The sequence below is a fragment of the Eulemur rufifrons genome, chromosome 19 (assembly GCF_041146395.1).
Source record: "Eulemur rufifrons isolate Redbay chromosome 19, OSU_ERuf_1, whole genome shotgun sequence".
Classification (NCBI taxonomy): Eukaryota; Metazoa; Chordata; class Mammalia; order Primates; family Lemuridae; genus Eulemur; species Eulemur rufifrons.
Genome location: NC_091001.1, coordinates 26,666,301 through 26,682,265, shown reverse-complemented (window position 1 = coordinate 26,682,265; position 15,965 = coordinate 26,666,301). Strand labels below are relative to the sequence as shown.

The 15,965-nt window shown below is 43.3% G+C and overlaps 1 protein-coding gene and 1 non-coding gene across 2 annotated transcripts; both read left to right on the top strand.

The window, feature by feature from the left end:
• The first annotated feature begins 1,095 nt into the window (after positions 1 to 1,095).
• CLRN2 (clarin 2) lies at positions 1,096 to 11,915 on the top strand. Its single transcript, XM_069495158.1, has 3 exons — positions 1,096 to 1,449; positions 8,992 to 9,171; positions 11,632 to 11,915. The coding sequence occupies exons 1-3, from the start codon at positions 1,197 to 1,199 to the stop codon at positions 11,895 to 11,897; spliced, it is 699 nt and encodes a 232-aa protein (XP_069351259.1). The 5' UTR covers positions 1,096 to 1,196; the 3' UTR covers positions 11,898 to 11,915.
• LOC138400399 (U6 spliceosomal RNA) lies at positions 3,728 to 3,832 on the top strand. Its single transcript, XR_011236292.1, has one exon. It is a non-coding gene; the product is annotated as a U6 spliceosomal RNA (small nuclear RNA).
• Positions 11,916 to 15,965: the final 4,050 nt, after the last annotated feature.

Below are 15,965 nucleotides of genomic sequence, written 5' to 3'. Positions count from 1 at the left end.
CTTTTTTATTTTCCTGGAGAGAGGCCACAGAAGTGAGCCCCCAATATGAGGAAGGAAATTGGCATTCCCATTAGCATGTCCCTCTCCTCCAAGTGAGATTCCTGGCACCCCTATCAGTTAACAATGCAATTCCTAGACCCTCCCTCCAGACTCCTGTGACCAAATAAAAAATGTTACCCTGCCAATTCTGCTCAATTTTGCTCCCCAAAAGTATGGACAGAGTGGCTCTTACCAACCTCACATGACATTAAGTTGACATTCAGCAGTACAATAAAAGTCAAAATGTAAAAAGCCACAGTCCAAGATGGAAAGTAGAGAATATTGCATTCCTAGTGTCTACAGATTAAAAGGAAAAGACAGATTTTCACTATTAGAAGAAATCAGTACCCCAGCAGTGGGGCTACGATTTGCTAACACATGAGAAAAACATTTTTCTGTCCCATTTCAGGTGACATGGAAGGGGATGCAGGGGAGAGGAATGTTAAGTGTTGGGTCCAGACTGCCCTAGCAGCCACAAATTGATGACTCTGGTCAGTTCTACCCTGGGCAGACTTACCCAGTGATAAATCCACAAAGCCCTGTTTACACATTTCAGTTAAAGCCTTAAGAACAAGGGTCATTTCATGGTATTAATAACAGTTCTGGGGATTCTGACAGCAGTGACATTTTAGAGAAAGAAATGCCAAGGCACACAGCAAAGAGATCAACATTTGATACTGGGCATTGTTGGCAACATTCAAGTGCTAACAATTGCATTTTTGTTTTTCTTCAGCTATATGCATTTTTTGGGATTGGTTAGCATCTCTTTGTCGTTGGATCTACCTGGTTTTTGCCTGTTAATAACTTTCTCATCATTATGAGGTCCACACCAGGGTTATTTAAATACTTGAAGCGAGGAACAATTAAACCCTCCGCTGAAACATTAGTCTAGTGGAAGATATAGGGTTACTTCCTCAGTAACACAGTCCGCTACACAGTCAGGTGAAGATTGTCTCTGTAGAGGCTTCCGGATGTGGTTGTAGTAAACATGGGCTGTGGAGGCAGCCGAGGGAGGACAAGGAGATGGACTTGAAATCTTGAAATGGTGCATTTCAAGGGAGAGCTGACCTTGGAGAAGGGCATTGCCGGGTGTCTGGAAGATGTCAACACCCCCCGCTGCCGTTCGGAGACCTTGAGGATGACCTGCGCACACTAGCATGCCTGGATGGTTCAAAAAGGCGTGGTATGGGCTGGCGTCTGTGCTTAGCTTCTCCTCCTTCATCCTGATCATCATTGCCCTGGCGGTGCCCCACTGGCTGAGTGGGAAAATCCTTTGTCAGACTGGAGTAGATCTGGTCAATGCCACGGACCTGGAGCTGGTCAAATTCATTGGGGACATTTACTACGGGCTCTTCCGAGGGTGTAAGGTTCGGCAGTGCGGGCTCGGGGGCCGCCAGTCCCAATTCACAAGTGAGTATGTTGGGGACATAAAAGCTGGTTTAGATCCTTTTTTTTTTTTTTAAATTTGTAAAGGGTGCTTATGTCCAAATGTGGAATTTGACTGCTGCCTCAAAGTCAGGCATGTCAAAGCCAACGGTTCTCGTTTGGCACCGAAAAGGGGCCATTCTTCCTTTCTTTCTCCCTTTTTCTGTAGAGGTGTATAGAAACATTAAAAATAGGGATCTGTATATTTTGTTGTTTACCTCTATTAATAATGACTGTTAAAATACTGAGTACTTACATGTGTCAGGCATTCCACTAAGCGCTTCATACCACTTGTCTCTTTTAAGCCTTACAACAAACTTACAAAGAAGGAATGATTAATGTCCCCGTTTTGCAGAGGAGTACACTGAGGCTTGGAGAGGTTACATAACTTGCCCGAGGTCACCCAGCCAGGAAAGAGCAGAGCCAGACCCCAGACCTAAGCCTCATGACTTGGATATTTTCAACAACAACAAAAGGCAGATGGAGACTGCCTGCAGAGATAACAACCTCAAGAAGCATGATAACTGCTTCCATGTCTATTTATATAAAAGCCTCGTAGTTTGAGATAAAGCAAAGGGGCACTGGAATCAGACTGCCCAGTTTGAAGCCCAACTGTGATGTTCCCAGGCGGGGAGACCTCAGGCACGACACCTGACTGTCCTCGGTGAACGTGATCAGGCATGGACTTTGGCCCACATTCAGTGTCGGTGTCCCTGCGGAGCTGCTCAGGAGGTAAACAGAGCAGTCTGCCCAAACACCAGTGAGGCAGGAATCCAAGCCAGGCTTAGGAAGGCTCTCCCACAAAGGAAAACACAAAACAAAAAAGACCATATTCTGCAAGCCTTTAGAATCAAACAAGTAGATCACTGGTGAGAACGGTGTCCTACAAAACCATAATTAAACACCATGCCAGTGAAAGGGGATAAGGAATTTTATTCATTACCCGATTTCTGTATTTCAGAATTGTAGCAGCTTTTAGAAACCTGGCCATGGTAAGATTCTTACTAAATGTGTAAAGACAGAAAGCTGGAACCATTGACAAATATAATACAAATTGTCATCATTTATATACATGAAGAATATATATATATGTTATGTATATTCAAGAAAAAAAAACTCTGGGCATATTTATTTAAATTGGATCTTAGATATTGGAAAAATAGCTTCATTAAAAACATAGCATAAGGCCCAGTGATGCATGCCTGTAATCCTAGCACCCTAAGAGGCCGAGGCGGGAGGATTGCTTGAGTTCAGGAGTTCGAGACCAGCCTGAGGAAGAGTGAGACCCCATTTCTACTAAAAATAGAAAAAATTAGCCAGGCAATCAAAAATAGAAAAACTAAAAATTAGCCAGGTGTGGTGGTGCACGCCCGTAGTCCCAGCTACTCAGGAGACTGAAGCAGGAGGATCGCTTGAACCCAGGAGTTTGAGGTTGCTGTGAGCTAGGCTGATGCCACTGCACTCTGGTCCAGGCAATGGAACGAGACTCTGTCAAAAAAAAAAAAATAGCATAAAAATTGAAAATACACACATATAAACAAAAAAACCAATAAAAATAAAAGCAGGCCGGGCGCGGTGGCTCACGCCTGTAATCCTAGCACTCTGGGAGGCCGAGGTGGGCGGATCGTTTGAGCTCAGGAGTTCGAGACCAGCCTGAGCAAGAGCGAGACCCCATCTCTACTAAAAATAGAAAGAAATTATATGGACAGCTAAAATATATATATAGAAAAAATTAGCCGGGCATGGTGGCGCATGCCTGTAGTCCCAGCTACTCGGGAGGCTGAGACAGGAGGATCCCTTGAGCTCAGGAGTTTGAGGTTGCTGTGAGCTAGGCTGACGCCATGGCACTCACTCTAGCCTGGGCAACAGAGAGAGACTCTGTCTCAAAAAGAAAAAATAAATAAAAAAAGCAATACTAAAAAGGAACCATGATAACTGTATGCAGTACTTGATTCTGAACGGGATCTCTTTGCTGTAAAGGATGCCATTGGAACTGTAGGGGCCAAGGGAAAACTTCCCCTTTGCCCTCTGAAGGTTCACTGACAAAGGCAGGTTAATAGGAGAAATGGCATACAAATTTACTAGTGTGCACAGTGGCGGGGGTGGGCAGGGAACCTCACAGAATGATGGTCCCATATCCCAATGGGGTACAGATGGTTAAATACTTGTCTTCTTAGGGAAAAGGAAGATGGGAAAGTGTGGATGATTTTAAGGGAGTAGTAAATGATTTTTAGAGGAATTCAATGGATTTGAAAAACATACAGTGCTCGCTTCGGCAGCACATATACTAAAATTGGAACGATACAGAGAAGATTAGCATGGCCCCTGCAAAAATTACAAATAAAAAAAAAAAAAGAAAAACATACAAAGTCTGTTGGTTCCACAGAGCAGACAATGGTTTGTGACAAAAGTCTGTTGAGGTGTTTTGACAGACTTCAATCTTTCTTCCCGAGATAGGAGTTCAGTTAAGGAAAACTTAGGGAAGGGACCAGAGGTCATTGTTTTGTTCTTTGGGGGACACGGACTTTAAGGGCAGATAAGGGAACTTCAGAGAACAATTTCGTCCTGTGCTTTGGGAGAGACAGAGTACTGAGAGACAAGAGGGGGGACAGTCAGAGAGACCTTGAGGCCACTTGCTCAGTTCAGCATGTCAAAGCACCATACTTTGGGCTTTTGGTATCTGAGCCCCAAAAGGACAGTCAGTGAAACTTGAATGGGGTGAGAGGATTAAACAGCAGTCATATACCGGGGTTAGCCTAACGATAAGACCCCTGCCATTCCAGCTCACAGAAATTTAAACTGCCTCTAGTTGGAAGCCATAAGCAAATGAGCAAATGTGTGCCCACCGGAGGAACTCAGTAAACATTCGTTGCCCTCCTCCCTCTTCCTTCTAAATACAGCCATGGGAAACATCCCCCTGGCTTCACCTAGCGCAGTCTGGTCTCTAAGCATCTGAACTGTGTGAGACGCATGAAGACTGTTTTATTATTGGCCCTGAGTAGGACAGTATTTGAGAAGGTTTTGTTTCCTGCTGCCGCGGGGCTATCCCAAAGAAGGGTATATGAACACCCATTCACAGTACCTTGCATGCGATTCCCTTTGAACCCTTTTCCTAGGAGGCTGAAGCCAGGTTCCTCCCGTGTTTGGCTGGCTTGACACTGCAGTTTGGGGACACTGCGTGCCGCTGAGGTTCTCTAGTTCCAAGCGAGTCTCCTTCAGATTTACCACCTTTAATTCCAGCACAGTATAACCTCAAAGCAGCTATGGAGTGTGTCACAACCTCCCACCCCCAACTTGGTCAGGGTTTACCTACTTCTGCCATTTATTGTTGGTCCGTACAAAAAAAAAAAAAAAATCCCTGCTTGCGGGGAATGTGCAGATCAGCAGAGATGGGGATGTGAGAGCACTTTGTAAACTGTAGAGCAGGAAGTTTTTATTGGGTCTCATTTACAAGCAGCCTGTTTTCTCCTCCCAGAGCTCTTCCATAGAGTCACCCAAGGGAATCAATTCCCACACCAGTCATGGAGAAAGCCAAAGAACTATTCATCACAGATGATAAAGGCCTTTTTTTATACTGAGACCTTATGAAATAAAAACAAGTCAACCTTGCCATTTGGGTGGCCGGAGAAAGAAAGAGACGAACATTAATTTAGCGATGTCCACACATTCAACTGTACTATTGAGTATTTACAGGCCAGGTATTATTAGGAAAACAGGTGTGAACAAAACAGACCAGTACCTGCCCTGGAGAAGCTCACCATCTGGTAAAGGAGAAATGGGTAAACGTACACTAGGCACAGGACACATTACTATCTGAAGCCACCTCTCATAGTTCATTCCCTTCGATTTTTACTATGTTAGAGGAGAAATGTTATTATGCCCATTTTACTGATGAGGAAATTGGAGATCAGAGATGTAAATACCTGAAAGAATTTCTGTAAAAGCACCTAACATAGTAGGTTGCTTTGCAGTGTTTTGTTCTCTGGTTCCCTCCCTAGTTCCTACCCCAAGTATTCCTCCGATTGCCAGGACCTGGCTTTGACTTCAAATGTCCTGTTTTCTCATTGTCCTTGCTGGGACAAAAGGGACTGCCAGGCTTGTCTGGGATCAGGAGCAAGCAAATTATCTAATGCTTTTGGATGCTGATAGAATGATTAATCAATTCTGATATTTAAGTAAGGTGGCTCTAATGCATACAAAATAAGAATATTTATTTAAAATCAAAATAAGAATTCTATAATTCAAGTGACACTACAATTAGAATTTTAAACCTCTGCTTATCTAAATTTTCTGATTCTTCTACTATAGGCCCTGTAACAGAGTAGTTAATCCAACACTTCTGATTGTAGGACCTTGGCTAAGCTATTTCACTCCTCTGAGCTTCAGTTTTCTCCATTGTAAGAATGAGAGAGTGTGTCCATGAGCAGGAAGAGAAGGAGTGCTCGGAAGTGCCTGGTACAGAGTCTGCACCCAATATAGGCAGCTGTTGTTATTTATCACCATGGATCATGTGCTTTTATGGTTGTGGATTTTAAGCTGGAAACTTAAATTTAATTCTTTTTCTTTTTTTTTCTTTTAGACAGAGTCTTACTCTGTTGCCCAGGCTAAAGTGCTGTGGCATCAGCCTCATTGACAGCAACCTCAAACTCCTGGGCTCAAGCAATCCAACTGCCTCAGCCTCCCGAGTAGCTGGGACTACAGGCATGCGCCACCATGCCCGGCTAATTTTTTCTATATATATATTTTTTAGCTGTCCAAATCATTTCTTTCTATTTTTAGTAGAGACAGGGTCTCGCTCTTGCTCAGGCTGGTCTTGAACTCCTGACCTCGAGCGATCCACCTGCTTTGGCCTCCCAGAGTGCTAGGATTACAGGTGTGAGCCACCACGCCCGGCCTTAAATTTAATTCTTAAGTCAGAGACATCTAAAACTCTTGGAAACTGCATATAAATATGAAAGGCGAGTGAGCCTCAGCTTTCCTGGGGCAGCATTGTGGGATAGGACCAAATGCAGAGTCACCTCTCAAAAAGTAATGGGGCTGGGCACAGTGGCTCACACCTGCAATCTCAGTGCTCTGGGAGGATGAGGCAGGAGGATTGTTTGAGGTCAGGAGTTTGAGACCAACCTGGGCAACATAGCAAGACCTCGTCTCTACAAAAAATAAAAAGTTAGCCAGGCATGGTGGCACACGCCTGTGGTTCCAGCTACTGGGGAGGGTGAAGCAGAAGGATCACTTGAACCCAGGAGTTTGAGGCCACACTGAGCTATGGTCAAGGAACTGCCCTCCAGCCCGGGTGACAGAGCAAGACCCCAGAGCTCCCAAGGAAAGATTCAAATTTCCAAATAGTAACATATATGAAAATTAATAAGATCTCAATCAACTGGGAGATCCTGAGTCCTGGGGTATGGCACATGAACATGGGGGTTGAATGAGATTTACCCTTTGCCAATAAAGATTTTTTTTTAATACAGTTAATTCACTTCCTACTATGGAAGCTGAGGACTGGGCACTCTTTACCGAGTTCTCTGTATCACTCCACGTGTCCAAAATTCCCTCTTGCCCATCATCCTAATGTGGTTATTTCTCAATTTTTTTATTAAATCAAATCTGGATACGGGTTCATATCATTATGTGGGTATGATTATTTCTTTTTAAAAGCTGAATTGTGTGCATTATTGGTACCTTAATTTATTAAGTCAATCCCTTGATTCACATGTTGATTTTTCTCCAACCTTTTGTTATTGTAATGAATATTCAATATTTGATCCAAGCTTTGAGCACACATGGGAGTGCTTCTGGAAAATAAATTCCTAGAAGTGAATTTGCTTTGCTAGATGTTGCCAAATTGCCCTCTAACAAGGTTGCATGAATTAATATCCCTACAAGATTGGAGAGTGCCTCCCCCGACACTAGCGTCAACACAGTGATTAGCAAACACTTTGATCTTTGCCAATCACATAAGGGGCTATTTTCTATTTTAAGGGTTTGGTGAGCATTACTATGCTAGTCATGTGTTCTAAGGATTGCACGGTCAAGAAAGGGGATAATGAAACCCTCTAAAAAATCGGGCATATGCTACCGTGTTTGGAATAAAAAGGGGCTGTGTGTTTGAAAAGAGAAAAAAAAAAGCTAAAAGACATTGAGATGGGAAGGAAGCACAGGGAAGGAAGACAAACACCCTGGAAAGGAGCTCATCTTCCAGGGTAAAGTTTCCAGTGCCAATGAGATAACCATAGCGAGATAAAAAATAAATGGAAATACAGAACTGGAAAGAAAGTTAGATGGGAACTAAGGACGTAAGCATGGAGTGCCTGGAAACTTGTGGGTGGGACGGACACCTTACAAGACGATGGACAAAAACTGTAGCTGTCAGGGTGGGGAGACGCAGGGAAATGAGAGAGGCAGGTGAGCCAGGAAAGGAAGCAGAGGGGAGAAGAGTTAGAGGAGGAAGGGGAGAACCAGGAAAGCTTTGGGTCCCGGAGACATATGAGGGGCTGGTCAGTGGGATCAGATGACACGGAAGGGAGGTCGGTGCTCAAGAGATGGGCCCAGATTCAACCAGGAAGTATTCAGCAAAAACCGTGGAGTTGCTGCAGAGGAATAGCTATGCTCAGGGGTTCTTTAGCTTTCATAATTTTAAATCCTTCACTTATAGCTACTACAAATTGTGACTCGAAACTCTTTATACCGTATAGTATATAGGATTACAATCCCATATGGAATTTAGGATTACCTTGCCCAAACACAAGGGATTCAATATCTCCAAGCCCGTGAGTAAAGGGAGCTGATAAAATCTACCTCATATCTTGAATAAGGTGATAGGTATAAGATGCTCAGCCCATGACTGTGCTCAGTAAATGTTAATTACCCTCGATTCATATGTAGCTATTACTCTCTCCATTGTACTGATGGAGAAACTGAGGCTTGTGAAGTCACATGACTTTCCCAAGTCAGAGAGTCAAAATGTTAACAGCAATAACCACAGCCACCATTTCTGAGAACTCTTTCCCAGGCAGTATTTGAAGGACTCTATGATATCATTTCATCTCCACAGCTAGTACTGGTCCACAGACAGAGACAACAAATACAAACTAATATTTCCCTAACTTATTCTGCCACATTCGTATGGCAAATTAATATTTTCACGAAGTCTTGTGCAACATGAGAATGACATATCCTTCATACATGGGGGTGACACGCCTGCCTTGCTGAGTCACCACTGGGGGCTTGTGTATATCAGTTCACGTCAGATCCCAGAGCTGCAGGATCGATGCAACTTAAATTGACAGCTGGGGCACATTTTGCTTTTGTGTCCCCTCCAAGGAAGAGAGGACTGTTGGTCAACTGACAAGTGGCAGCCCTGGGGGCCGTAAGTGTGGCACAGGAAGCCTCCTGCTGTGTGAAAACCCAACGCGCTGCCTTGTTCTCATCCCTGTCTATCAGAGCCTTCCTGGTAAGCAAGCTCAGGCTTTAGGACAGCGATCCGAGCTCTGACGTGGAAATAACGGCTGTGTCTTCTCTCCCCAGTCTTCCCACACCTGGTGAGGGAGCTCAACGCAGGCCTTCACGTGACCATCCTGCTGCTCCTGTTCCTGGCCTTGGCCCTGGCTCTGGTCAGCATGGGCTTTGCCATTCTCAACATGGTCCAGGTCCCATACCGGGCAGTCAACGGCCCCGGGGGCATCTGCCTGTGGAATGTCCTCGCAGGTAAGAAGTCCCCTCGGGAGAGAAGCTCGTGTCCACACCCTCACCAAGTAGTTGGGCAGAAGGTACGAAGGAACTAAAATGTCCCCCTCAGCCTTGACTTCCCTGGGTCTTCTCGATGGGCATGAACGTCCTCTTTACTAGAAGTTGCAGAGTCTGTTGCAGTAAAGAACCATGTTTTTAGAGCACGTTTGTGGCTGAGGACTTAGAGCAGCCAAGAGAGGTCAGGGTGAGAGGAGAAGGCAGACGACAGAGCTGGCGGTAGGGAGAGGTGGGGACCCTGGGTGTGGGGGGAAGAGATGGAGCTGAGGGTGGGAGGAACTCCACTAGGGACAGAAGGGAAGGGTGAGTGGTGTGAGCGGGAGAGGGTCTGTGAAAGGCTGCTGGGTGTGGAGGGGGCGGGGGGGGGGGGGGGAGGCTTTTGAAGGGGGAAATGAGTGTCACCTAAAGGCCAGTGTCTTTGGAGTCCCCGGGCATATGGACGCAGACAGGGCTCATTGGCTGATGGAGCTCTCCCTCCTCTCAGCTTTCCAAACACCTTCACTTCTACTAGATGCTACTGGCGGAGCATCCACTGAGGTCTAGGCACGGTCCTGGGGATTTCGCATGCCTTCATTTAAACCTCACCATCTCCCTATAAGGAGGTATTATTAGACCCATGTTTACAGACAAAGAGCCTGAGGCTCAGAGAAGTTAAAAGGGCACACGGCAATGAGTAGCAGAAGTGGCATTCCAACCCAAGTCAAATTAATTCTAAGCCCTTTGTCTTTTCATTGATCCATGGTCTCATTTATGCCAATCGTGACCTATGTGCCAAGCCAAAAACTAAGACCAAAAACTGTGTGTTGATCTGAGAGTACATTGATACATGGAAATTAATTTGCATTTAATTATGCACTAATCATCTGTAATGAAAATAACAAAATCCCAAGAAATGAGGGCTATCTCAGAAAAGCCAGGTTAAACGGTCACGGTGCCATTTGAAATAATCTCTCACAACATTTACCTTATGTAAAGTGACCGTAAAGTATAAAAACAGGTAATATTATTTTATCACGTATTATAATGTAATATCAAGAAATCAATTATTATGTAATCACCTTTGTTTGCAGATAGTGGCCACACTGTAGAATTATTTATATACATGGCTCACCATTGTCTAGACTACAGGTGTCTTGTGTATCTCTGCAGGAAACCTCACGGTGGCCAGCATGGAAAAAGTGCTCAATCCTGCTTATTAAATAAATGCTTATCTCCGTCGATTTCCTTCCTCAGAGAGATAATACTCTCAAACTCTACTAATGAGAGTGTGAAAAACAGGCAAAACTTTTTTTTATCCTTTTTGACAAAACTTGAGTGCCAAAAGGCATAAAAATATGAATATCCTTCAATTGAACAATTCCACATAGGGATTTATGCTAAGGAAATAACTGGACAAGAGCACAAGGTTGTACATAAAATGGTATTCACTGTAGCACTTTATAATATCAAAAAGTTAGAAGTAAGGCTATACTTGTCAATTACAGTGTGTAGCCAGAGTAAAATATTATGCCCCCGTTTGAAATCATGTTATAACAGACTATTTAACAACATGGGAAAATGATCAAGTGAGGGAAAAATAATCAAATTTAAAATCAAAGTGAGAGCACTATAATACTCATTTTACTAAAGAGAAAGAAATGTGAAGAAATATACTAAAATGATCAAACCTGGCTTTTAAGATAAAAGTAAATTTGCATTTTCATGTCTGCGATTTTCTCTGGTGCCCAGATTTTCTTCAATGAAGATGTAATAATCTAAAAAAGCAAAGCATAATAAATGTGGTTTTTTAAATATTAATTAAAATCCAAGCAGGGGAGAGAGAGAAAGAGCACGCGAACACTTGAGCACCCCCCACCACCACCAAGTTAAAAGTTTTAAGCAACAGATAGGAGAGTAAATGAAGTTTGGAATTCTTCCAATTTTCCACTCTCTGCTTTCCCTTCCTTCCTTCTCTTATGCCTTCTCCTTATCCTTAGATATGGAAAGAGGATAATTAAAGAGGATAGCGACAGCCCAGCCTTAGGGTGAAACCCCAACCTGTACAATACAGTCTTCTTTCATCTTACCACAAGAAGCCCTCATGATCTACATAGAAATCCCAAGATATTTAGAGATTATACTTCTCCAAATGTCGATCCCCTAGGAAGGATGGTAGTGGGTAAGAGGAAAAAAATGGGGGGATTGGGATTCAAAGCCAATCTGATATAAAACTTATTCTCTTTTCCCCTCAACCCTGCCTTTCCCGCTTACACTGTGTGGATTATATGCTGCTTTTAAAAGCAAATTAAAATTTGTGTCGCCCTCATCATTTTTTAAACTCAAAATGAGTTTGTCACACATGCCTCAGAAATGCTAACTCACATGGAGTCGTCACAACTGCAAAAAGGAGCCGTGAATGAGGGTGACCTTTTTGGGTTTCAGGTGGAGTTGTGGCGTTGGCCATCGCCAGCTTCATGGCCGCGGTGAAGTTTCACGACCTGACCGAACAAATCGCCAACTTTCAGGAGAGGCTCTTTCGGTTTGTCGTAGTGGAAGAACAGTACGAAGAGTCGTTTTGGATCTGTGTGGCCAGCGCTTCGGCCCACGCTGCAAACTTGGTTGTGGTGGCGATCAGTCAAATTCCCCTCCCTGAGATCAAGACCAAAATCGAAGAGGCCACGGTCACGGCTGAGGATATCTTGTATTAATGGCCTTCACCTGCTCACTCCTAAATCAGTCCTGTAGGGTGAATGGAGGCCTCATTTTTTTACAGCCTTCCCACTCCATAATAGCCCTGTTCTTGGGAATAAGAAGAGTGGGGAAGGACCAAGGCTGGTGCCTGGACCAGAAAAGGAAAACTTCCCCCAAACCCCTGCATCCCTGCACTTCTCTCTCATGACCTTGGAGTTAGAGTTGGACTTGGAGTTGGAGACTCTGCCACTTGCTAGCTGCATGTGACATTAGACAATTCACCTAATGTGTACTTCTCAGTTTCCTCATCTGTAAAATGGGCATAATAAACTTGTTGTGAAGTTGAACAGACGATGATGTTGCCAGCCTTTGTATACTGTAGAGCACTCAACAAATATAAGGTCTTATATACTCCAATAAATGTCTACAGACCCCTGGTCTATTCCACACAATGTTGAGGAGGGTACAAAGAAGTATATGATAATGTCCCTGCCATCCAGAAGCACCTAATCTTTCCACATGACACAGGAATCTGACAGCTACAATAACACTAAGAATGAGAATGAATACCATTTTTTTGAGTGGTTACTATCTGCTGGATACTGTTCTAATAATTTTGCATACATTAACTCATTAGGTCCTCCCTACAAACTCAAGTGTTAGGTACTGTTTCAGTGCCATTTTACAGATGAAGAATCTAAGGCATAGAGTGGTTGGGTAACTTGCTGAGGTCAGGAATTAAATCTACAAAGCCTGGAACCACAGTCTATACTTTTAACCACTTTGCTAATCTGTTGTTTGATGTACAAGCAATTGCAATGCAATGTGGTAAGTGTTATAATAGTAGAGGCATAAAAGACCAAAGAAGGAATTAAATATTCAGATTGGAATGTTGTATTAAAGAAAGTATCACAGAGTTAGCATTTGATCTGAGCTTTGAAAGATGAGTAGAATTTTTCCAGTGGTAAAGGAAACAAGGTTGGAGAAGGGCATTTGAGGATGAGTCAGTGAGGAGGGGAGGCACAGGGCATGAAATTACAAGGAGGGCTTAGAAGCATGTGAATACTCAGCGAGATGGGAATGCTGCTCTCATCAGCCTGCTGGAGAAACCCAGCTATTTGTGTTGGTTTTTCTTAAGCACTGCAATGGTTAATTTCATGTGTCAACTTGGCTAGACGATGACACCCAAACATTTGGCCAAACACTATTCTAGATGTTTTTGTGAAGACTTTTTGGTGAGATTAACAGTTAAATGTATAGATTTTGAGTAGAATAGATCACCCTCCATAATATGGTTGGGCCTTATCTAATCAGTTGAAAGCCTTAAAAGAAAAAGACTGACTTCCCCTAAGGAAGAGGAAATTCTGCCAGCAGACCACCTTTGGCCTGGAACTGCAACTCTTCCCTGGGTTTCCACCCTGCCAGCCTACCCTGCAGATTTTGGACTTGCCAGCCTCCACAGTCATGTGAGCCAGTTCCTAAAAAATCAGTTTCTCTATATGTATGTGCACACAAACACATGCATATACACAGACACACCAGACACACAGACACACACATCCTATTGGCTCTTTTTCTCTGGAGAACCCTGACTAACACAGGTACACAATCCTATTAACTCATTTTCTCACAATGCTAGCTGGGATAAATCTTTTCCCAGGTCTCTTATCTTTATGCCAAACAAAAGTTATCTAATCCCCCAAATGAACTCCATCTAAATGACACCTGATTTGGTGACTAGGAAGTGATCACTGCGTCTCTCTCTCTTCTAAATGCTTATGATTATGATTTCCTGCTGGATCCATCTGTCCCTTCTAGCCCCTATTCCTATCCCAAGCATAGCATCATTACTATTTAGTGGACTGATGTCACTCGTTAAAGATGCAGGTGGCACATGGCTAGAAGAGACAGTTAATGTGATAGGAGATGGATCCATAAGATAGTGGCAGACTGCCATGCTGTCTTAAAAACAAGTGGGAGTGTCAATATCATATCAAGTTTGAACACAACGTCCTGGTGACGGGTTCTTAAAAAATCAACATAAATACAGAAGAACCTGTCAACAGTTTATATGATAATTATCTGAGGATCTTGGTACATTTATTTATTCAACGAGTATTGATATTGATCTAGGCGCTGGAAGTAGACCAGTGAACACACAGACAAAAATTCCTGCCCTCTGAGCAGCTGGAGGTGATTCATACTGAGACAGCTTGTGATGTAGCTATGCAAAAAGTTCGCACGGCCTTAGCCTTTCACCTGCCCACTGGCTTCAGGCATGTGCAGACTGTCATGTGAAGAAGGGGACAGAATGAATTCAGTTTTGCTTCTAAGAGTAGAATTAGGGTGGACCTTAATTAGGATGGATGTGTTCTAAGGAATCAAAGTGCAGGCTTTTGTACATGTGTGCAAAAGTCCATAGATTTCAAAAGAGTTTTAGAAGCTTCTATAACATCTTAAAAGTTTTTTTTTTTTTTAAGTTTTTTTGTTTGTTTGTTTGTTTGTTTTGAGTCAGAGTCTTGCTCTGTCACCTAGGCTAGAGTGCCATGACATCAGCCTAGCTCACAGCAACCCGAAACTCCTGGGCTCAAGCGATCCTTCTGCCTCAGCCTCCTGAGTAGGTGGGACTACAGGCGCGGGCCACCACACCTGACTAATTTTTCTATCTTTAGTAGAGATGGGGTCTCACTCCTGCTCAGGCTAGTCTCGAACTTTTGACCTCAAGCTATCCTCCCGCCTCAGCCTCCCAGAGTGCTAGGATTACAGGTGTGAACCACCACCAGTATAACACCTTAAAAGTTTGAAACGGTAGGAGTAGGAATTAAACCGTAGAGTACGAATTTAATTTGAGGACACTGAGCTGGTGACTGATCTGATTGCTTGTGTCTTAGTGGGGAGGAATCTCCTTCACTGGGTCACAGAAGTCTTCTGTCTGTATTGATTGTTATTGTTGAGTGTGGTGTGATAGTAGAGCAAAGACACAGTTCAAGTTTTTTCCTCTCAAAGGCTGCCATTTTTTGTTTTTGTTTTTATTTTTGTTTTCTGAGACAAGGTCTCAGTCTGTCTCCTAGGCTGGAGCACAGTGGCATCCTCAGAGCTCATTGCAGCCTCAAACTCCTGAGCTCAAGCAATCCTCCTGCCTCAGCCTCCCAAGTAGCTGGGACTATAGACACACATCAACACACTTGGATAATTTTTTAATTTTTTGTTTTTGAGACATGTGGTCTTGCTATTTTGCTCAGGCTGGTGTTGAACTCCTGACCTCACTTGATCCCCCCATCTCAGCCTCCCAAAGAGTTAGGATAGCAGGTGTGAGCCACCACAGCCAGCGAGGCTGCCATTTTGTGGGGACCAGGCACTGTGCATATTTTCTCCCTAATTCTGACAACAATTATTCAAGATGAGTATTATTATCTTCATTTTACAGATAGGCAATTTTAGGTTCAGAGGACTTACGTAATTTGCCTGGCTACATTGCTAATGAATAATAGAGAAAAGATCCAACCCCAATCTATATGATGTCAAGGCCACCACTTTCTCACTACATCATGATTGCCTTTCTTGGATAAGTCCTGAGGCTCCTTCCTAGGCTTTCTGCAAATGGATGTGCAGGTTGCACCCCACCCAAGGGAGGTGCAAGTATAAGGGGCAAGTAACTGTTCAAGTCTAGCCTGTGCTCTCCTGGTTTGTCATGACCTGCATCATCAAGGATGCTTCTGCCCAGAGAGGGACATTGTCCTAATGCTCACACAGGTGTCTAATGGCCTTGCAGTCTTGCAGTGCAAGACCCTTTCAGCCTACCAGTCTCTGTAAAGTCAAAATGTTAATCATAACATTATCCTATGACATCAGTTGTGATGATGATGATTGATTTTCATATGTCTCTTAAAGATAATTATCATATGTATATATTTATATGCTTACTAATGATATGATATTATTACTAATACTAACTGCAGGGACCAAAGTCAATAATACTTAGCTGTAATTAATAAAAGTAATTTGCTATCAGTGAAAAGTTCTACTCTATGTTCACTCTGTAAAAAAATGAGTAATACATGATTTTCATTAATGAAAATATAACC